This window comes from Coregonus clupeaformis, chromosome 9 (genome assembly GCF_020615455.1).
Source record: "Coregonus clupeaformis isolate EN_2021a chromosome 9, ASM2061545v1, whole genome shotgun sequence".
In the NCBI taxonomy this organism is placed as follows: domain Eukaryota; kingdom Metazoa; phylum Chordata; class Actinopteri; order Salmoniformes; family Salmonidae; genus Coregonus; species Coregonus clupeaformis.
Window position 1 is genome coordinate 42,219,164 of NC_059200.1, and position 22,474 is coordinate 42,241,637.

Below are 22,474 nucleotides of genomic sequence, written 5' to 3' on the forward strand. Positions count from 1 at the left end.
GTCTGAAATATTCAGAAAACCAAACTACGTGTCTTTAATAGTTCCTATATTTTCATCATTACGACAAACTAAATGTTAATATATGCCTTTATAAATATAAAAGTTTCCCAGTTTTCCTAATCTTTTATGTAAAATACACAATACAAATCACCCTACAGTTATTGGTTTGCTCTTGCCAATTTAAGAAGATATAATATACTAGCTAAGAGGTAACTTGAAACAACACACAAAAAGAAAGTCAGTTGAGATATACAGTATGTATATACAGGTAACTGCCAAAATAAAGGAAACCCCAACAGTGTCTTGGGCGTTGGGCCAGCACGAGCCAGAACAGCTTCAATGCACCTTGGCATACAGTGCCTTCAGAAAGTATTCACACCCCTTGAGTTTCTCCACATTTTGTTGTGTTACAAAGTGGGATTAAAATGGATTTGTCCTTTTTTGTCAACGATTTACACAAAATACTCTAACGTCAAAGGGGAAGAAAAAATCTAACATTTGTAAAAAAAAAAAAAAAAAATACATTAACAAATACAACTAATATATCTTGATTAGATAAGTATTCAACTCCCTGAGTCAATACAGAATAACCTTTGGCAGCGATTACTGCTGTGAATCTTTCTGTGTAAGTCTCTAAGAGCTTTGCACACCTGGATTGTGCAATATTTGCCCATTATTCTTTTAAAAATTCTTCAAGCTCTGTCAAATTGGTTGCTGATCATTGCTAGACAACCATTTTCAGGTCTTGCCATAGATTTGTCAAAACTGTAAGTCGGCCATTCAGGAACATTCACGGTCTTCTTGGTAAGCAACTCCAGTGAAGATTTGGCCTGTGTTTAAGGTTATTGTCTAACTGAAAGGTGAATTTATCTCCCAGTGTCTGAGGGAAAGCAGACTGAACCAGGTTTCCTCTAATCAAATCAAATCAAGCTTTATTTATACAGCACATTTCAGACATGGAATGCAACGCAATGTGCTTTACAGGAAAAAACTAATGAAAATAAAAGCTGAAATATTTACTACACAAACATAAGATAGGATTTTGCCTGTGCTTAGCTCCATTCAGTTTATTTTTATCCTGAAAAACTCTCCAGTCCTTAACGATTACAAGCATATTCATAACATGATGCAGCCACCACTATGCTTGAAAATATGACGAGTGGTACTCAGTAATGTGTTGTATTGGATTTGAACACTTTGTATTCAGGACAAAAAGTGAATTGCTTTGCCACATTTTTTGCAGTATTACTTAGTGCCTTGTTGCAAACAGGATGCATATTTTGGAATATTTTTTATTCTGTACAGGCTTCCTTTTCACTCTGTCAATTAGGTTAGTATTGTGGAGTAACTACAATGTTGTTGATCCATCCTCAATTTTCTGTCACAGCCATTAAACACTAACTGTTTTAAAGTCACCATTGGTCTCATGGTGAAATCCCTGAGCAGTTTCCTTTCTCTCCGGCAACTGAGTTAGGAAGGTGTAATTAATAACTTCACCATGCTCAAAAGGGATATTCAATGTCTGCTTTTTTCTTTATTTACCCGCCTACCACCAGGTGCCCTTTTTTGTGAGGCATTGGAAAACCTCCCTGGTCTTTGTGGCTGAATCTTTGTTTGAAATTCACTGCTCAACTGAGGGACCTTGCAGATAATTGTATGTGTGGGGTACAGAGATGAGGTAGTCATTCAAAAATCATGTTAAACACTATTATTCCACACAGAGTGAGTCCATGCAACTTATGTGATTGTTAAGCACATTTTTACTACTGCACTTATTTAGGCTTGCCATAAAAAAGGGGTTGAATACTTAGAGTCAAGACATTCCAGCTATGTAAATTTTTTTTTTTATGTCTAACATTACGAGGGTAATGTGTGTAGGCCAGTGACAAGAAAATCTCAATTTAATCAACTTTAAATTCAGGCTGTAACACAACAAAATGTGAAAGAAATGTAGGGGTGTGAATACTTTCTAAAAACACTGTTGATTCTACAAGTGTCTGGAACTCTATCGGAGGGATGCGACACCATTCTTCCACGAGAAATTCCATAATTTGGTGTTTTGTTGATGGTGGAAAATGCTGTCTCAGGCACCACTCCAGAATCTCCCACAAGTGTTCATTTGAGTTGAGATCTGGTGACAGACGGCCATGGCATATGGTTTACATCGTTTTCATGCTCATCAAACCATTCAGATGACCACTCATGCCAAAATAATGGCCTGCCCAGCATTTTTATACATGACCCTAAGCATGATGAGATGTTAATTGCTTAATTAACTCAGCCCCTGCTTTTTAATATACTTTGTATCCCTCATTTACTGAAGTGTTAACATTATCTTGGCAGCTACCTGTATATGAATACAATACATTATCCAAAAAGATAAATCATTTTTTTTTGGCTGAAATAAAACTCATCCAAAAAGAACAAAAATATTTAATGAGACTAAATAAATATCCTTTCTTCCCATTTTGTCTATATTTACAACTTGGTTACATCTGGGGGGTTTTCAACTAAAAGGTTTCCCCATTAATCCACTGCCAAATGTGTGTGCTTGCATTAGAGCGTGCTACAGCTGGCCACAACTCACTAGACTGTCAAATGGCACTTAAAATAGATCAGGAAAATATTCAAAATCAAACTGAATAAAGCAAACATACAGCAATCAGTGAATATCATACAACGAAAGGAAATGATCGTGACAACAATGAAAGTGATAGTACAGTGTTGCTATTGGCAAATATTCCAGTCCAGTTACACTCCAATCTTTGTTAGTTTTGTGATACAGTAAATCTATACAATAGTAGTTCTCTCCTAATGCTCAGTCCAACAGCAAATATCTGGAGCAAGCTCCACCCATTGTAAACTGTCATGTGTGGTCATTGGTCAGTGACAGTAGTCATAGTTTGGAGGAGGTCAGGATCAAGGGTAGAACTGTACGATCCCTCCTCTCCACGTGAGCAGCCATTTTCACCTCACTACTATAGAAAGTCTATCTAAAGAGCCTGCATTTGTAACCATGGAGTCAGACCAGAGACGTAGGCCCACCTGTCTGGGCAAAATCAAAGGCACTGGGTCTCTTGTGGATCAGTGAAGCTGCCATATTCTCACCCCTCCCAACTGACATAGTTTGAGAGCAGCTGATATGTTTTGCAGGATGTGAAGAATTTTTCCTTTTCAGTTTTTTGTTGTAGTTGCTGGATCTAACCTATTACGTTTGAAATGGGCTCAATTATCAAGGAACCAAAAAGGGAAGGCCCTAAAATATAAATGTAAGACTTTTTGTGAATGGTCAACTATGACTAAAACATAATTTGTGTTGACAGCATTGGCTTGAATCCAGTGTTAAAACAGGCAGATTTGATGAGGTTACAGAGTGAATACAGCATTTACTGTCTGGCACATTTAACAAAATAAACTAATTAGATAAACCAATAGATTCTAGCAGCACAAAAAAGTCATGCAAGACCAGAAAAAGCACTTTCAAGATTCTAAAGCACACCTGTAAGCTGTTTGCACTCCAGGCACAAATGAATACACAATTAATCTTAACATTTCTGTATTTTCATGACAAAAAAGGTCAAAGTCCAAGAGCCATATCTAACGGCATGTTGGGTGACAGTACAGTCATTAAGTAAGATCTTGTAATTTCTGTGAGGTCAGAGTTTGGCATGTAAACAAATGCCCAAGGCCTTCTATTACCTGTAAGCAAGGTCAATGACCTTCAGTTTAAAGTGAATGCACTTTATCTTCCGTGAAAACGAATGAAAGGCAATACCAGTAGAATGACCCTTTCTCATAAAGTACCATATACCTGTAAAGAAAATGTAGTTTATCAAATAAATCCACGTCCCCTGAAAACATTATTCCAGTCCTTTTGCAGGTACATTTTGTTTCTCAGTAAAATTCTTCAGAAGTCATAATTCCATTTTCAGGACTGGTTTAAGCATGGATACATGTGCATAACTTAAGAATACTTTCTCAAATAGTAAAACAAAAGTACTATAAATACTAATAAATGAAGACTAGGCAAAGCATTGGTGCAGACAGTTCTCCCGATGAGAGTTAAAAAACAGAAAAGTAACTTCAGTAGTATCAACAAGATTCTTTCAGTTCAACACATTTTGCCTGTGTGTTTTCCATTTCCTAAAAGCTATCAATAACAGTTCAAGTACAAAATGTGTATCCAGTGTGGTCAGAGAAGCTGGTTCCCATGCCCCCACCCATTTCACAGTCAAATCAACCAATCACAGAAGAGCTACCAAAGAAACAACCACAGATGACAATTAGATCAACCACATGAAAACAAAACAAACAAAAATTAATACATTGTATCATCCTTATATATCTTTAAAATATCAGAAAATATCTACTTTTGGTCCACTATACAAATATGCACTTTAGAACAGATAGAATAAGGGGTGATGACATTGTGGACTATGAACTGAAGGGGCTGAAATGAGAATGTGTATTTTAGCTGTGTGTGGTGCAAAAGGCATGTATAGTGTTAGTGTGATGTGTTGAAGGAGTAGTACGGTTATGAGTGTATGTGTCTGAGAACAAGTTTGGTGACTGTGCTGCATGTGTCAAAGGGCTGGCAACGCTGGTGAGGTAGGGTGACTAGTGGGTGTGCTCAAACACACATGCATTCATCCGCACACAACAATGCCACGCACACAATCAACAATCATCATCTCAATCAAGTCCTCCTATCTGCACATGCACACACACACTTCACCCAATAGCACGCACACACACACTTCACACAATGTGGAGAGTGAGAGCAGGTACAAACAAACAAAACATTTCATAGAACCAGCACAATCCAGAGAACAAACAAGCACCTCTGAACCTGCATCTCCCCAGCCCTGCAGTAACACTGCTGAGCCAGCCCAAATCCAGCCACAAGTCACCAGAGAGAGCCAAAGTTGTGGCTGGGACAGTAACGCAGAGGAGCTGTGTGTGTGTGTGCTATCCTTCCCCTCAACCACACAATGTCAGGACTACATGGACAGCTGCAGTAAGGGTTATTAAGGCACTACGATGAAGCCGAGGTACATAGAATCCCTGACATTCACTCTGCTCTGCAACACGGCACTGTTGGGACAGGAAACAGAACACGCAGCAGCCTCGCCGTGGTCACTGTGGCGGCCATGATGGCTCTCTAGCTCTCTGCCAGTTTCCTCTGGTTGGTTGGTTTTTGGTCCATTCAGAACTTAAGAAATCTACCAAGATATAACTACAAAAAAAAACACACCTACTGTACTGAGAACATATCAGTAGATTATAAGTCCAACTAATGTCATTTTGTCACACTAGCGAGCATCTAAATCCAACCAAACCAAGGCCATAAGTCAAGCGCACCCCACACTATGCATGAAGTGCGTAGAAAAGCCAGTGTTGTACAAGTGGTTCTCTCTCTCTTTCTCTCTCTCTCTCTCTAGCATAGATAACAGAATGTCTTTCTTCATGCACAGAACTAGCTTCACGGCTAAAAGCCATTAGTGCTTATCAGGGGATCATGGCTACCATTATATACTCTTCAATAAATCATAGGATGCCAAACAACGGTCACGTTACAAGCATTAAGCAATCATAATCCACCAAATGTCATATCTAAACAAAGCTTCGAAATATTCTAAAAAAAGTAATGAATCTTATGTCATTCAACTGAATTCTGTCTGAACATCTGGTATTGTAAGAGAATAGCACCTATGTGGTTGTTTAGATATATACTAAACAACCCAATCTAAGAGAGAACCAAGTGTTTTCTGTCAATCAATGACGTTGCTCTTCTGGGGCTGGTAGCTTGGATTTGAGCTTTTAAGCATCAGTAAATATGTGTGATAATCTCTCAGTAAGGGGACCTTCCCCTCTACACAGCTAGGGTCAGTCAGTGTCTCACGTCTGTACATGGCAGCATCTCATCAACCCCCACCCCCCTTTCCAATCCCCATTCCTGACCCAGCCACCCCTCCCCGAGGACAGACACATGGGATGACAGTAGACAGAGGCAGCCCGTCCACATGACTCTCCCCAGCAGCTCTACTCATCCCTCCACTGTGTGACGCCAGCTGTGGTCATGATGTTTTTCAAGCTCCCCTACTGGTCAGGGTGGAGGGAGGGAGGAGTGTGTGACACAGCGTATGACAGAGTGGACAGTGCAGACGTGTGTGACAGCGAGACACAGAGACAGATAGAGCGACAGAGATAAGAGAGGTTGCCCAGGGTGGGCGTCTCCCTCTCAGACAGAGGCGTAGGTGTTGCCGGTGGCGCTGCAGTGGCGGATGGTGGGGGTGCCGGCGGACGGGGTGAGGATGTGCTCAGCGCGGTTCTGGGGGGGCTGGGGCAGGGAGTGCAGGATGCCTGGCTGGAGCACCCCCACCACAGGGTTACTGCCGTCCTCCAGAGCCCCCACCTGGATTACTTGGATCACCTGGTGCTCATGCTCCACCTCAGCCTTCTCCCTCTTGGCCAGCGGCTCCCCAGACTCCTCCATGTCCTCCTCCAGGTCACTGTCCATCTCACTCATCTCGTCTGGACAGAGGAACAAGGTCAGACAGACGGCCAGGAAGACCAACAGAGGTACAGGGTTAAAATAATGATTCTCCAGGATTCTCAGTAGTCCTGCGGGACCATTGTTTTTACAGGAAAGGCTGCACACAAAAAACAGCTGTTTAAATGGTCCTAACCTTTTCTTATTAACATTTTAGTATTACGTTTAACTAAATTGTCAATGGGTAATAATTGAAGGCACTGCTCTTTAAGTGACAGCACGTTGAGATGAAGGTGAAACGAGGTAAGGCTCAGGAAAGAAGAATGTCCCACAGCCATGCTGGACGGACATGTCTCAAAGATCTTAATAACTCCATGTAATGAAGAAGCAGAAACCTACAGAGACTTAGCCTGTAGATACAGCTTGGGGTTGGCTTACCTTTGTCTATGTTAGCAGGTGACATGGCGTTGAGGTCTTCAAACTGCAATACATTAAACCGCACACAGAAACCATACTGAAACTGAGCAAAGAGGTAATGGGACCGTTACAATTGTGTGTGTGTGTGTGTGTTTGTATGCGCGTGTTCATTTCTTCTGGGCCTTACTTCTCCCATGACACTGATGGGTGTCTCGCCGGTTGCCTGGGCGACGCGGTGTTCCACCAGGTAGAACATGTACTCGTCGTAGAGCAGGCGGATCAGGTGGAACGAGCCGAAACTGGCCGCGCTGCGCAGGGTCAGGTCCCGAATCACCATGGAGCTGACAAAGAGAAGGACAACAAGAGAACCTCATCAACCACTGGAAAACTTATAATAAGCTGACATACATATCTAGCTCAATTGATATCATAAACAATACATCTCACAACACACATCTTAAATTGGGTAAGGGAGCAAAACCATAGAAATGGGAAAACGTTGAAAACTCACAGAACCCATTCCATTTCTATGATCTCATTCAATGTCTATGATCTTATTCAATGTCTTTGATCTCATTCAATGTCTATGATCTCATTCAATGCCTATGATCACATTTAAAATTATATGATCTCATTCAATGTCTATGATCTCATTCTATTTCTATGGACGGTACAGTAGCTGACCTGTAGAAGGACCACTTGAGCAGGAACTGTCGTGCGGCCCTGGGGAAGCTGGGCCGGTCCTCGAAGGGCTGTAGGACCTGGGTGACCACGTTGTCCAGCCAGGCAGCCCACTGCTCCAGAGAGCTCTGCTGCTGCAGGGTGGCCTTGAAGTCCTGCTCTAACCTCTGAACCATGCCCTCCTCACACTGACACACCCACGACGCCTGCTCCTAAAGAGAGAAAGTGAAAGAGAGAGAGATGGGACGGGTCAGTGTGGGCTTGCAAAAACACAGATGCACACACACCCTTTGATTAAATAAACAGCAACTTCAAGCAAAGAGAGGACTAACCGATAAGGACAGATGGCAATACAATAAGCCGATGTATCTCTATAACTACATACACATACAATCAGACAAAATCACAGCCGGACAGAGGGACGGACAGACGGACCTGCACGTTGGCGAAGTCGACGCGGTTGAGGTCGCTGAGCATCTGATTGATCTGGGAGGTGTTCTGCAGCACGGCCCGGGCTGCCTGGGCCAGATGGTTCAGACTAGTGTAGCGACGCAGCGTCTGAGCAAAGGCACTAACAGCGGCAACCTGCAGCCAATCAAACACACAGAGGATTAAACAGCAGCCAATTAGAATCAGACCAAGACCAGTCAGAACAGATAAAAGAGGAAAGTCAGGATCAAAGCAAATACAAATAAAAAAGCAATTTAAGTTGATTTGCCGAAACGTGTGTAAGTAAGTGAGCGAGTAGGTGTGTGTGTGTTTACCTTAGTCTGGATCATTCTCTGTGGAATGGTGTTCATGGCATTGTTGAGCCAGCCTTCCAGGCTTTTGGCAAAGTTGCGGATGGCTTGAGTCAAGGCACCTAGAGGGGGACAGATACAAAGCACAGCAGTCTATTTAATGACCACAATTACAATTCTGATACCCAACTAGGGATGAGCGCGAAAGTGTGTGTGTGTGACTGTGTGTGAGCCACTCACTGGGGATGGGTCTGAGGACATCAGGGATGAGGATCTCCACTAGGGCCTGGTACATCAGGTGGTCACAGGAACTCATCCACTTGAGCACAGCCTCGTTCCTACAGAGCACCAGCAGCCTGGAGCAGGGCAGACGGCCCTCAATCTCACTCACACCACTGTGGAGACAGGGTTCAAAGTTACACATACTCGTCTCATTTACTGGATCAGATTCACCTCAATCTCACTGGCCCTACCGTCAGGGGATGGGGTTGACTTTTGACCAGCCACATTACATCTCTCCAATCAAAAGACATCTGTCCGTTTGGAAGATATTTGAAACGTTTCCCTATCAAAGGATTTTTGAGTAATTCAAGAGGATGAAAATCGTTCCATTCAAAGAGTTGAGGCTAACTTTATGACGAACTCTGTTTCTAATGGACATATATTTCAAATGGATATCTGTTTCTAAGGGAGTGACGTTATTTATAATAAGGGTTACATGGAGAAAATCGGACCTCTCTGAAATGAAAATGGATGGCCCTCCCATCAGCAAAATATATTTTACCTTAACCCTTCCTGAACGCTTGAAAACAAGTGACCCTCTCCTACACCCAAAATAATAATTAAAACAAAGTGGATAGCAGAGAACATGTCTACCTTTTTCCCTCATTTCTTGGACAGACAGACAGCCTTATATATGCAGTTTTAAAAACTGTTCTTCGTCATGTAAGCATTACAGTTGGAATCTACTGTAGAGAAAGCCTGCAGAGCTCTATCATACTATCCAGGTCTGTGCCCAAACAGTCTACTTCTAAAAATCCACCTTTCCAGAAGTAAGTCTCTCACTGTTGCCGCTTGCTACAGACCCCCCTCAGCCCCCAGCTGTGCCCTGGACACCATATGTAAATTGATTGCTCCCCATCTATCCTCAGAGTTCGTACTGCTTGGTGACCTAAACTGGGATATGCTTAACACCCCGGCCGTCCTACAATCTAAACTAGATGCCCTCAATCTCACACAAATTATCAAGGAACCTACCAGGTACAACCCTAAATCCGTAAACATGGGCACCCTCATAGATATCATCCTGACTAATTTACCCTCTAAATACACCTCTGCTGTCTTCAACCAGGATCTCAGCGATCACTGCCTCATTGCCTGCGTCCGTAATGGGTCCGCGGTCAAACGACCACCCCTCATCACTGTCAAACGCTTCCTAAAACACTTTAGCGAGCAGGCCTTTCTAATTGACCTGGCCCGGGTATCCTGGATGGATATTGACCTCATTCCGTCAGTAGAGGATGCCTGGTTGTTCTTTAAAAGTGCTTTCCTCTCCATCTTAAATAAGCATGCCACATTCAAAAAATTCAGAACTAAGAACAGATATAGCCCCTGGTTCACCCCAGACTTGACTGCCCTTGACCAGCACAAAAACATCCTGTGGCGTACTGCATTAGCATCGAACAGCCCCCGCGATATGCAACTTTTCAGGGAAGTCAGGAACCAATATTCACAATCAGTTAGGAAAGCAAAGGCTAGCTTTTTCAAACAGAAATTTGCATCCTGTAGCACTAACTCCAAAAAGTTTTGGGACACTAAAGTCCATGGAAAATAAGAGCACCTCCTCCCAGCTGCCCACTGCACTGAGGCTAGGAAACACTGTCACCACTGATAAATCTACAATAATCAAGAATTTCAACAAGCATTTTGCTACGGCTGGCCATGCTTTCCACCTGGCTACCCCTACCCCGGCCACCAGCTCTGCACCCTCCGCTGCAACTTGCCCATGCCCCCCCCGCTTCTCCTTCACCCAAATTCAAACAGCTGATGTTCTGAAAGAGCTGCAAAATCTGGACCCCTACAAATCAGCTGGGCTAGACAATCAGGACCCTTTCTTTCTAAAATGAGCCGCCGAAATTGTCGCAACCCCTATTACTAGCCTGTTCAACCTCTCTTTCGTATCGTCTGAGATCCCCAGAGATTGGAAAGCTGCCGCGGTCATCCCCCTCTTCAAAGGGGGTGACACTCTAGATTCAAACTGTTACAGACCTATATCCATCCTGCCCTGCCTTTCGAAATTATTTGAAAGCCAAGTTAACAAACAGATCACCGACCATTTCGAATCCCACCGTACCTTCTACGCTATGCAATCTGGTTTCCGAGCTGGTCATGGGTGCACCTCAGCCACGCTCAAGGTCCTAAACGATATAATAACCGTGATCGATTAAAGACAGTACTGTGCAGCCGTCTTCATCGACCTGGCCAAACCTTTCGACTCTGTCAATCACCGCATTCTTATTGGCAGACTAAATTGCCTTGGTTTCTCAAATGACTGCCTCGCCTGGTTCACCAACTACTTCTCAGATAGACCTCTGGTAGTCTATGGGGTGCCACAGGGTTCAATTCTCGGGCCGACTATATTCTCTGTGTATATCAATGATGTCGCACTTGCTGCTGGTGACTCTCAGATCCACCTCTACGCAGACGACACCATTTTGTATACATCTGGCCCTTCATTGGACACCGTGTTAACAAACCTCCAAACAAGCTTCAATGCCATACAACACTCCTTCCGTAGCCTCCAACTGCTCTTAAACGCTAGTAAAACTAAATACATGCTCTTCAATCGAACGCTGCTTGCACCCGCCCGCCCGACTAGAATCACTACTCTTGGCGGGTCTAACTTAGAATATGTGGACAACTACAAATACCTACGTGTCTGGTTAGACCGTAAACTCTCCTTCCAGACTCACATTAAGCATCTCCAATCCAAAGTTAAATCTAGAATCGGCTTCTTATTTCGCAAACAAAGCCTCCTTCACTCATGCTGCCAAACATGCCCTCGTAAAACTGACTATCCTACCAATCCTTGACTTCGGCGATGTCATTTACAAAATAGCCTCCAACACTCTACTCAGCAAATTGGATGTAGTCTATCACAGTGCCATCCGTTTTGTCACCAAAGCCCCATATACTACCCACCATTGTGACCTGTACGCGCTCATTGGCTGGCCCTCACTACATATTCGTCGCCAAACCCACTGGCTCCAGGTCATCTATAAATCACTGCTAGACAAATCCCTGCCTTATCTTAGATCATTGGTCACTATAGCAACACCCACCCGTAGTATGCGTTCCAGCAGGTATATCTCATTGGTCATCCCCAAAGCCAACACCTCTTTAGCTGCCATTCCTTCCAGTTCTCTGCTGCCAATGACTGGAATGAACTGCAAAAATCTCTGAAGCTGGAGACACTTATCTCCCTCACTAACTTTAAGCATCAGTTGTCAGAGCAGCTTACAGATCACTGCACCTGTACACAGCCCATTTGTAATTAGCCCACCCAACTACCTCATCCCCATATTGTTATTTATTTTGCTAATTTGCACCCCAGTATCTCTATTTGCACATCATCTTCTGCACATCTATCACTCCAGTGTTAATACTAAATTGTAATTATTTTGCACTATGGCCTATTTATTGCCTTACCTCCATAAGTTACTACATTTGCACACGCTGTATATAGATTTTCTATTGTGTTATTGACTGTACGTTTTGTTTATTCCAAATGTAACTCTGTTGTTGTTGTTGTTTTTATCACACTGCTTTGCTTTATCTTGGCCAGGTCGCAGTTGTAAATGAGAACTTGTTCTCAACTGGCTTACCTGGTTAAATAAAGGTTGAATTAAAATAAAATATAAAATACATTGCAATGCAGGACTTTTGACAGAAGGTTGTGGGTTCGCAGACCACCGTGGACAAGACTAGGGATGGAAATATCTCCTTTATAGTAAAAGCATTGCATGAATCTATCATCGTATTTGCAGGTCTGAAAAAAAACAAAAACATGTAGAAACATTCATGCAATTCTACGTCATTTTACATATTAGCAGAATATTTTTTAATACCACAAAAATTACCGAAATGACAGGCTAAGAATGGACAGAGAGATAGGCCTGTGTTCATCTTATCAGATTTCTCTAATGCCAAATCAGTGTGTCTTGTTTGCAACAAAACTGTGACACCATTAGGAATCTGAGCATGGTACTTTCAAAGGTTAGGCCTACCTTTCCAACCAAGACAGAGTAGGCCTACCAACGCAGAAAAGTGAAAGCTTTAACAGCTGGATATACTCTTCTTCCGTGGCTTAACCCAACGAGAGAAGGTCACAATTATTTCCCTAAAAGCTGTCTGGATTGAAACATCTCTTGTGCAGATAGTGACAGAATTAGATTACTTCCCAAGCAAAGTCAATTTTTTTCTCTCCTTGGCTATAGAAGGTTGTAGCTCAGCCTATGAATGTAAAAAAAAACAACGTCTTTCCCGGGTATTTTACAGCTTGTTCCTAGCATAACCCCCTAAGGTCGATGTCCACGCCCCCGAGGAAATCTAATTAGCATAATACATCCATTAAAATCCATCCATTTAAGATAGAGATCCGCCTATGTAAGACTTACACATATGCGGTTAAAGGTGACAAAGCTAGAACGGTGTTCGTCAGACCATGAGACATCACGAAAATCAGTCTTCTCACAAAATCGTCTGTAGCTCCAAACGGTTTAGCGCCCTCCCATAAAGATGAGACTCTCACGAACACAATGGTGTTCTACGTTTTGCTCTACGACCCCCACAAGCGTCTTGGGACTCATCTGAAGTCAGTACAGCCGATCTGCCAACTTCTGTCTGTAGCGTCCAAAAAACTTGTGCTACACACTAATTTGACCCCTCTGTGAAAAGGTGAGACTCTCACGAACATGTCGGTTTTGCTCTAAGACGCCCAAAGGCCTCACAAGACTCTTCTGAAGGTCCCCCGGTACCAGTCATAAAACATGTATGGAAGTACAGTATATATGGAGACTGTTAAATACCAAAAATAAGGGGTTAAATACATGTAAAGCCCTCTAGTTGTTAGTAAAGTCTCATTAAAATGAAGACGGTTGAAATTAATTATGCCTACCTGAATTTGCCTACTTTCAACATCATGAGCTGTCCATTTCTGATTGATTGTGCCGCGGCTGCTGCTTCAAGTTTTAGCACCACAATGTAAGTTACTCGAATCTGGCTTATTGTGAGGTCAATAACTCTGATAAATACATCATGGGCAGGAAACATATTGTTTTTAATCAAATCAATTATAGTAGCAAACTATCAAAGTTGACCTCCGGTCCTCCTTCCCATCGTCGCACTGTCCTTCTCAAACTGAACTGAACACAGGCTAGTCAGTGCGCAAGATAGTGCATTTTTTGGACTATGCCTTGTCAAAAATTATCTTCGGAAGAAACCTTTGACTCTCCTCCTGAACTGTCACCGTAGACCTACACAGCACAGCCATTGGCACACCAAAACGTTTTTTGATCAGCAATAGCAGAGCAGGCCGTGGCTCAGGGTTGGAATATCCATTGCAGTGTGTAATGCTGCATAGTTTTATTTACACCATCCCAGCAGCTATCTTAGAAATATAACTTTGCTCTGTGCTTCTCCGAGCATGCACTTCGTAGCCTTTAGCCTATGGATCATTTGATTGAGTCAAACACTAAATAGCCTATAGGCGCACTTGATATTGCGCGCCCAGCGGAGAATCAGAGGTGAGGGGCGGCATCAGGCACACATGGGTATACACTGAGTATGCCAAACATTAGGAACACCTTCCTAATATTGAGTTGCACCCCTCCCCCCTTTTGCCCTCAGAACAGCCTCAATTCGCCGGGGCATGGACTCTACAAGGTGTTGAAAGCGTTCCACAGGGATGCTGGCCCATGTTGACTCCAATCCTTCCCACAGTTGTGTCAAGTTGTCTGGATGTCCTTTGGGTGGTGGACCATTCTTGATACACATGGGAAACTGAAAAACACTGAGAAATATTTACATTTCATCAATTACAAATTACATGACCCTCCCCTGGACTAGATAGAAATATTATAATACTAAACCCTTCCTTTGACTGAAATTGAAAAAGCATGACCATTCCCCATTTTCCTCCAGGTAACCATTTTGTAAATCTCGATCCATCCCTAACGGACAATGATTAATGACAACAAGAGAGGGAGAGAAACTGAGAGAGAGAGAGAGTCGGGTGAGAGAGCGAGTGAGCCCTAGAGACACAGAGAGAAAGCTGACCTGTTTTCTGTGATGGTGGCGCCCTCCACTGAGTCAGAAGGGGAATAGCGCCAGAAAGTCTGCCACAGCTTCTCTATTAGACTGAACTGGAGGTTCACCACCACATCCAGAATGGCCTGCAAGAGACACACGACACTGTCAACATCACACAATGCTCATTCACTGTCATTCTGATTAGCATGGATGATCTGGTGATCAGTGGAGATGAAGACTTGGAAATATCATGCATGCCAAAGAAAGCTCCCATTCATTTGCACATTTAGCATAATAAAAACGTTGATGTGGAACTTTGTTAGAGGTGATGGATAATCTCTGACCTCACAGTGCTCTCTGTACAGTGACTGGAGAGCTTTGACGTCATCTGGGCCGATGTTGTCCATGTTGGTCTCTCCCAGGTCCAGCTCCACAAAGTCTGGCAGCGCCCGCGACACGTCTGTCAGGGAGGGCCACATGGAAATCAAGGTCAACAACAACAACTCACGTTATCAATCCAGTAACAAGCAGAGAAACAAAACAGGGGTAGATATTTAAACAAGGAAATCCTAAAGGCTGAGAAAACAGTGCTAATGGTTCAGTGCAGAATATAACCTACAGGGGAATACTTAGCAGACTGCTTACAGCACTCAGCAGAGGAGCACTTTCAGAAAGTACTATAAAACAAATTGTGTCAATAAAGAGACCTTCTGGGAGCATCAAACGGTATCAATCTATTGATGCTGCAAGTCAGTCTACACACACAAGCATACACACTGCTCACTCACCCAGGTACTGCTGGTGGTGCTGGCTCTGTGCGATGACGGTCTGCTCCGCTGCACTGGGGGTGTGCTGGCCTCCGCCTGAGAAGTTCTCCCCAGACACACCATCAACCTTCTGCATCGGCTTAAACCTACAATAACAATGCCTCAGTCAGTACTGTATGTGTGTGTGTGAAAGCCTGTGTGTGTGTGTGTGTGTGTGAGATAGCCTGTGTGTGTGTGAGTGTGTGTGAGATAACCTGTGTGTGTGTGTGTGTGTGTGTGTGTGAAAGCCTGTGTGTGTGTGTGTGAGATAACCTGTGTGTGTGTGTGTGTGTGTGTGTGAAAGCCTGTGTGTGTGTGTGTGAAAGCCTGTGTGTGTGTGTGTGTGTGTGTGTGAAACCTGTGTGTGTGTGTGTGAAACCTGTGTGTGTGTGTTTGTGAAAGCCTGTGTGTGTGTTGTACCTCTGTTTCTGTTGGACAGGCTGCTGTCTGAGGGCCATGTACTGCATGTCCTCCTGCAGTCTGTTGAGAGGAGAGTCCGGCTTCAACCGGATCCCATAGTAGTGGTACTTTGAGTTCCCACTGCAACACAAAGTCAGGAATGATCAGCTAACTGTTCTCAGTACTGAAGAACCCTATACCAATCAAAACATGCTGTAATACCAAACCAAACAAGAAATCCTAATGAAGAAAGACAAGGAAAAAGGCCAAGGAAAAGGGAAATACTAAACTGAAGGTGTCAGAGGAGAGACTGGAGGACTGGAGATGTAGAGATAGGGTAGGGTAGGAGGAGAGTGGAGAGAGAGAAAGAGAGCTAATTATTAGAGCGTATCTGTTCTCTCAGTAGCTCACCGTGTGCCCAGGCGTCGCGTGCGGAGCCCCATGAAGATGGAGCGGATGAGTTTGCCAAAGGAGGCAGCGTTGACCGGGTCCAACTTCTGCTCCTGGCAGTGGCGCAGGTAGTGGTTGTAGAGGGTGGAGCGAGGCAGACTCACCCCCTCCGCTGTCTCATAGTTGTCCAGTAACCACTGCAGCTGTGGGGGGAGAGAAAATATGGTGTTATTTACACACAGGTATGTCATTAGCAGATAGTTCCATGTATCACCCTCCCCACTTGTCTGTAAAATACCATCACCCACTGACCTGGCATTAAAAGCACAATTAACTAAAGGAGTGAAACATTTAAATCAGAGCACAGGAGACATCCCCATCACTACAGAGCGAAAGAGAGGGAGAGAGAGAGCTGGAGATACTAGAAGAGAGTGAGCACAAGGTGAGGCGTTTAGAGTGGCGACTTACATGGCTGTTGAGCAGCGAGCTTCTCTGACTGGATAAACCTTCAGTCTTTTGGAGCGTCTCAATCGCCATTTCAATCTGATAAACCAAGGAGCAAAAACAACAAAGGAAAAAGTTGCAGTAGAATAATGACAGTACTGACACCAGGGGCACAATTTTCACTGGGGACGGGGGTGACATGTCCCCCCCACATTCTGAACTTGCATTTTTGTCCCCCTCGGTTTTATCATTAGATTATGATACAAAACGAGGCAACAGTGTGCTTTCGGAGCATGCGGACGCCTCCGAGTGGTCGGGTAGGCTGTTAGGAGTGTTTATCCGACTGGGTAAAATAAATAAATAAATCCACATATACATATACATACACACACACAGTGAGGGAAAAAAGTATTTGATCCCCTGCTGATTTTGTACGTTTGCCCACTGACAAAGAAATTATCAGTCTATAATTTTAAATGGTAGGTTTATTTGAACAGTGAGAGACAGAATAACAACAAAAAAATCCAGAAAAACGCATGTCAAAAATGTTATAAATTTATTTGCATTTTAATGAGGGAAATAAGTATGACCCCTCTGCAAAACATGACTTAGTACTTGGTGGCAAAACCCTTGTTGGCAATCACAGAGGTCAGACGTTTCTTGTAGTTGGCCACCAGGTTTGCACACATCTCAGGAGGGATTTTGTCCCACTCCTCTTTGCAGATCTTCTCCAAGTCATTAAGGTTTCGAGGCTGACGTTTGGCAACTCGAACCTTCAGCTCCCTTCACAGATTTTCCATGGGATTAAGGTCTGGAGACTGGCTAAGCCACTACAGGACCTTAATGTGCTTCTTCTTGAGCCACTCCTTTGTTGCCTTGGCCATGTGTTTTGGGTCATTGTCATGCTGGAGTACCCATCCACGACCCATTTTCAATGCCCTGGCTGAGGGAAGGAGGTTCTCACCCAAGATTTGACGGTACATGGCCCCATCCATCGTCCCTTTGATGCGTTGAAGTTGTCCTGTCCCCCAAAGCATAATGTTTCCACCTCCATGTTTGACGGTGGGGATGGTGTTCTTGGGGTCATAGGCAGCATTCCTCCTCCTCCAAACACGGCGCGTTGAGTTGATGCCAAAGAGCTCGATTTTGGTCTCATCTGACCACAACACTTTCACCCAGTTCTCCTCTGAATCATTCAGATGTTCATTGGCAAACTTCAGACGGCCCTGTATATGTGCTTTCTTAAGCAGGGTGACCTTGCGGGCGCTGCAGGATTTCAGTCCTTCACAGCGTAGTGTGTTACCAATTGTTTTCTTGGTGACTATGGTCCCAGCTGCCTTGAGATCATTGACAATATCCTCCTGTGTAGTTCTGGGCTGATTCCTCACCGTTCTCATGATCATTGCAACTCCACGATGTGAGATCTTGCATGGAGCCCCAGGCCAAGGGAGATTGACAGTTATTTTGTGTTTCTTCCATTTGCGAATAATCGCACCAACTGTTGTCACCTTCTCACCAAGCTGCTTGGCGATGGTCTTGTAGCCCATTCCAGCCTTGTGTAGGTCTACAATCTTGTCCCTGACATCCTTGGAGAGCTCTTTGGTCTTGGCCATGGTGGAGAGTTTGGAATCTGATTGATTGATTGCTTCTGTGGACAGGTGTCTTTTATACAGGTAACAAGCTGAGATTAGGAGCACTCCCTTTAAGAATGTGCTCCTAATCTCAGCTCGTTACCTGTATAAAAGACACCTGGGAGCCAGAAATCTTTCTGATTGAGAGGGGGTCAAATAATTATTTTCCTCATTAAAATGCAAATCAATTTATAACATTTCTGGCGTTTTTCTGGATTTTTTTTTTGTTATTCTGTCTCCCACTGTTCAAATAAACCTACCATAAAAATGATAGACTGATAATTTTTTTGTCAGTGGGCAAACGTACAAAATCAGCAGGGGATCAAATACTTTTTTCCCCTCACTGTACATACATACATACACACACTACCACTTGAAAGTTTCTTCATGTGCAGTCGTAAAAACCATCAAGCGCTATGATGAAAATGGCTCTCATGAGGACCGCCACAAGAATGGAAGACCCAGAGTTACCTCTGCTGCAGAGGATAAGTTCATATCAAATCAAATTTTATTTGTCACATGCGCCGAATACAACAGGTGTAGACCTTACAGTGAAATGCTTACTTACAAGCCCTTAACCAACAATTCAGTTTTAATAAATAATAAATAAAACGAAATAAAAGTAACAAATAATTAAAGAGCAGCAGTAAAAATAACAATAGCGAGGCTATATACAGGGGGTACCGGTACCGAGTCAATGTGCGGGAGCACCCGTTAGTTGAGGTAAGTGGGGTAATATGTACATGTAGGTAGAGATATTAAAGTGACTATGCATAGATAATAAACAGAGAGTAGCAGCAGCGTAAAAGAGGGGTGGGGGTCAATGCAAACAGTCTGGGTAACCATTTGATTAGATGTTCAGGAGTCTTATGGCTTGGGGGTAGAAGCTGTTTAGAAGCCTCTTGGACCTAGACTTGGTGCTCCGGTACCGCTTGCCGTGCGGTAGCAGAGAGTGGCTGGAGTTTTTGACAATTTTTAGGGCCTTCCGCTGACACCACCTGGTATAGAGGTCCTGGATGGCAGGAAGATTATTATTATTTTTATTTATGGGGGGGGGTCCAGTGATGTACTGGGCTGTAAGCACTACCCTCTGTAGTGCCTTGCGGTCGGAGGCCGAGCAGTTGCCATACCAGGCAGTGATGCAACCAGTCAGGAATGCTCGATGGTGCAGCTGTAGAACCTTTTGAGGATCTGAGGACCCATGTCAAATCTTTTCAGTCTCCTTTGAGGGAATAGGTTTTGTCGTGCCCTCTTCACGACTGTCTTGGTGTGCTTGGACCATGTTAGTTTGTTGGTGATGTGGACACCAAGGAACTTGAAGCTCTCAACCTGTTCCACTACAGACCCGTCGATGAGAATGGGGGCGTGCTCAGTCCTCTTCTTTTTCCTGTAGTCCACAATCATCTCCTTTGTCTTAATCACGTTGAGGGAGAGGTTGTTGTCCTGGCACCACACGGCCAGGTCTCTGACCTCCTCCCTATAGGCCGTCTCGTCGTTGATCAGGCCTACCACTGTAGTGTCATCTGCAAACTTAATGATGGTGTTGGAGTCGTGCCTGGCCATGCAGTCATGGGTGAACAGGGAGTACAGGAGGGGACTGAGCATGCACCCTTGAGGGGCCCCCGTGTTGAGGATCAGTGTGTCGGATGTGTAGTTACCTACCCTTACCACCTGGGGGCGGCCCATCAGGAAGTCCAGGATCCAGTTAACAGAGGGAGGTGTTTAGTCCCAGGGTCCTTAGCTTAGTGATGAGCTTTGAGGGCACTATGGTGTTGAACGCTGAGCTGTAGTCAATGAATAGCATACTCACACAGGTGTTCCTTTTGTCCAGGTGTGAAAGGGCAGTGTGGAGCGCATTAGAGTTACCAGCCTCAGAAATTTCAGCCCAAATAAATGTTTCACAGAGTTCAAGTAACAGACACATCTCAACATCAACTGTTCAGAGGGGACTGTGTGAATCAGGCCTTCATGGTCAAATTGAAAGAAACCACTACTAAAGGACACCAATAAGAAGAAGAGACCTGCTTGGGCCAAGAAACAAGAGCAATGGACATTAGACCAGTGGAAATATGTCCTTTGGTCTGGAATCGAAATGTGAGATATTTGGTTCAAATCCAGCGTGTCTTTGTGAGACACGGTGTGGGTGAATGGATGATCTCCACATGTGTAGTTCCCACCGTAAAGCATGGAGGAGGTGGTGTTATGGTGTGGGGGTGCTTTGCTGGTGACACTGTCTGTGATTTATTTAGAATTCAAGGCACACTTAACCAGCATGGCTACCACAGCATTCTGTAGCGATACGCCATCCCATCTGGTTTGGGCTTTGTGGGACTATCATTTGTTTTTCAACAAGACAATGACCCAACACACCTCCAGGCTGTGTAAGGGCTATTTTATCAAGAAGGAGAGTGATGGGGTGCTGCATCAGATGACCTGGGCTCCATAATCCCCCGACCTCAACCCAATTGAGCAACGTGAAGGAAAAGCAGCCAACAAGTGCTCAGCATATGTGGGAACTCCTTCAAGACTGTTGGAAAAGCATTCCAGGTGAAGCTGGTTGAGAGAATGCCAAGAGTGTGCAAAGCTGTCATCATGGCAAGGGGTGGCTGTTGGAAGAATCTCAAATATAACATATTTGTTTAACACTTTTTTGGTTACTACATGATTCCATATGTGTCATTTCATAGTTTTGATGTCTTCACTATTATTCTACAATGTAGAAAATAGTAAAAATTAAGAAAAACCCTTGAATGAGTAGGGGTTCTAAAACTTCTGACCGGTAGAGTGTGTGTGTGTGTGTGTGTGTGTATATACAGTTGAAGTCGGAAGTTTACATACACTTAGGTTGGTGTCATTAAAACTCATTTTTCAACCACTCCACAAATTTCTTGTTAACAAACTATAGTTTTAGCAAGTCGGTTAGGACATCTACTTTGTGAATGACACAAGTAATTTTTCCAACAATTGTTTACAGACAGATTATTTCACTTATAATTCACTGTATCACAATACCAGTGGGTCAGAAGTTTACATACACTAAGTTGACTGTGCCTTTAAACAGCTTGGAAAATTCCAGAAAATGATGTCATGGATTTAAAAGCTCCTGATAGGCTAATTGACATAATTTGAGTCAATTGGAGGTGTACCTGTGGATGTATTTCAAGGCCTACCTTCAAACTCAGTGCCTTTTTGCTTGACATCATGGGAAAATCAAAAGAAATCAGCCAAGACCTCAGAAAACAAATTGCAGACCTCCACAAGTCTGGTTCATCCTTGGGAGCAATTTCCAAATGCCTGAAGGTACCACGTTCATCTGTACAAACAATAGTACGCAAGTATAAACACCATGGGACCACGCAGCCGTCATACCGCTCAGGAAGGAGACGCGTTCTGTCTCCTAGAGATGAACGTACTTTGGTGCGAAAAGTGCAAATCAATCCCAGAACAACAGCAAAGGACCTTGTGAAGATGCTGGAGGAAACAGGTACAAAAGTATCTATATCCACAGTAAAACGAGTCCTATATCGACATAACCTGAAAGGCCGCTCAGCAAGGAAGAAGCCACTGCTCCAAAACCGCCATAACAAAGCCAGACTACGGTTTGCAACTGCATATGGGGACAAAGATTGTGTGTTTTGGAGAAATGTCCTCTGGTCTGATGAAACAAAAATAGAACTGTTTGGTCGCAAACGGGTCTTCCAATTGGACAATGACCCCAAGCATACTTCCAAAGTTGTGGCAAAATGGCTTAAGGACAACAAAGTCAAGGTATTGGAGTGGCCATCACAAAGCCCTGACCTCAATCCTATAGAAAATTTGTGGGCAGAACTGAAAAAGCGTGTGCGAGCATGGAGGCCTACAAACCTGACTCAGTTACACCAGCTCTGTCAGGAGGAATGGGCCAAAATTCACCCAACTTATTGTGGGAAGCTTGTGGAAGGCTACCCGAAACGTTTGACCCAAGTTAAACAATTTAAAGGCAATGCTACCAAATACTACTTGAGTGTATGTAAACTTCTGACCCACTGGGAATGTGATGAAATAAATAAAAGCTTAAATAAATCTCTACTATTATTCTGACATTTCACATTCTTAAAATAAAGTGGTGATCCTAACTGACCTAAGACAGGGAATTTTTACTAGGAATTGTGAAAAACGAAGTTT

General features: G+C 43.6%; 1 protein-coding gene across 5 annotated transcripts in view; it reads right to left on the bottom strand.

The window, feature by feature from the left end:
- Window positions 1-2,711: 2,711 nt before the first annotated feature.
- The window catches only part of LOC121573845 (transcription factor RFX3), a 34,293-nt gene continuing 14,530 nt past the window's right edge, over window positions 2,712-22,474 (bottom strand). For all 5 annotated transcript variants that reach the window (XM_041886186.1, XM_041886185.1, XM_041886184.1 and 2 more), the window contains 13 exons: window positions 16,704-16,778; window positions 16,257-16,438; window positions 15,867-15,986; window positions 15,429-15,553; window positions 14,985-15,100; window positions 14,668-14,783; window positions 8,572-8,726; window positions 8,356-8,453; window positions 8,027-8,176; window positions 7,595-7,803; window positions 7,098-7,251; window positions 6,932-6,974; window positions 2,712-6,534 (listed from right to left, as the gene is read on the bottom strand). In XM_041886186.1, coding sequence (XP_041742120.1) covers window positions 6,242-6,534; window positions 6,932-6,974; window positions 7,098-7,251; window positions 7,595-7,803; window positions 8,027-8,176; window positions 8,356-8,453; window positions 8,572-8,726; window positions 14,668-14,783; window positions 14,985-15,100; window positions 15,429-15,553; window positions 15,867-15,986; window positions 16,257-16,438; window positions 16,704-16,778 — 1,836 coding nt within the window. In that variant the 3' untranslated portion in view covers window positions 2,712-6,241. The remainder of the gene's footprint in view (window positions 6,535-6,931; window positions 6,975-7,097; window positions 7,252-7,594; window positions 7,804-8,026; window positions 8,177-8,355; window positions 8,454-8,571; window positions 8,727-14,667; window positions 14,784-14,984; window positions 15,101-15,428; window positions 15,554-15,866; window positions 15,987-16,256; window positions 16,439-16,703; window positions 16,779-22,474) is intronic.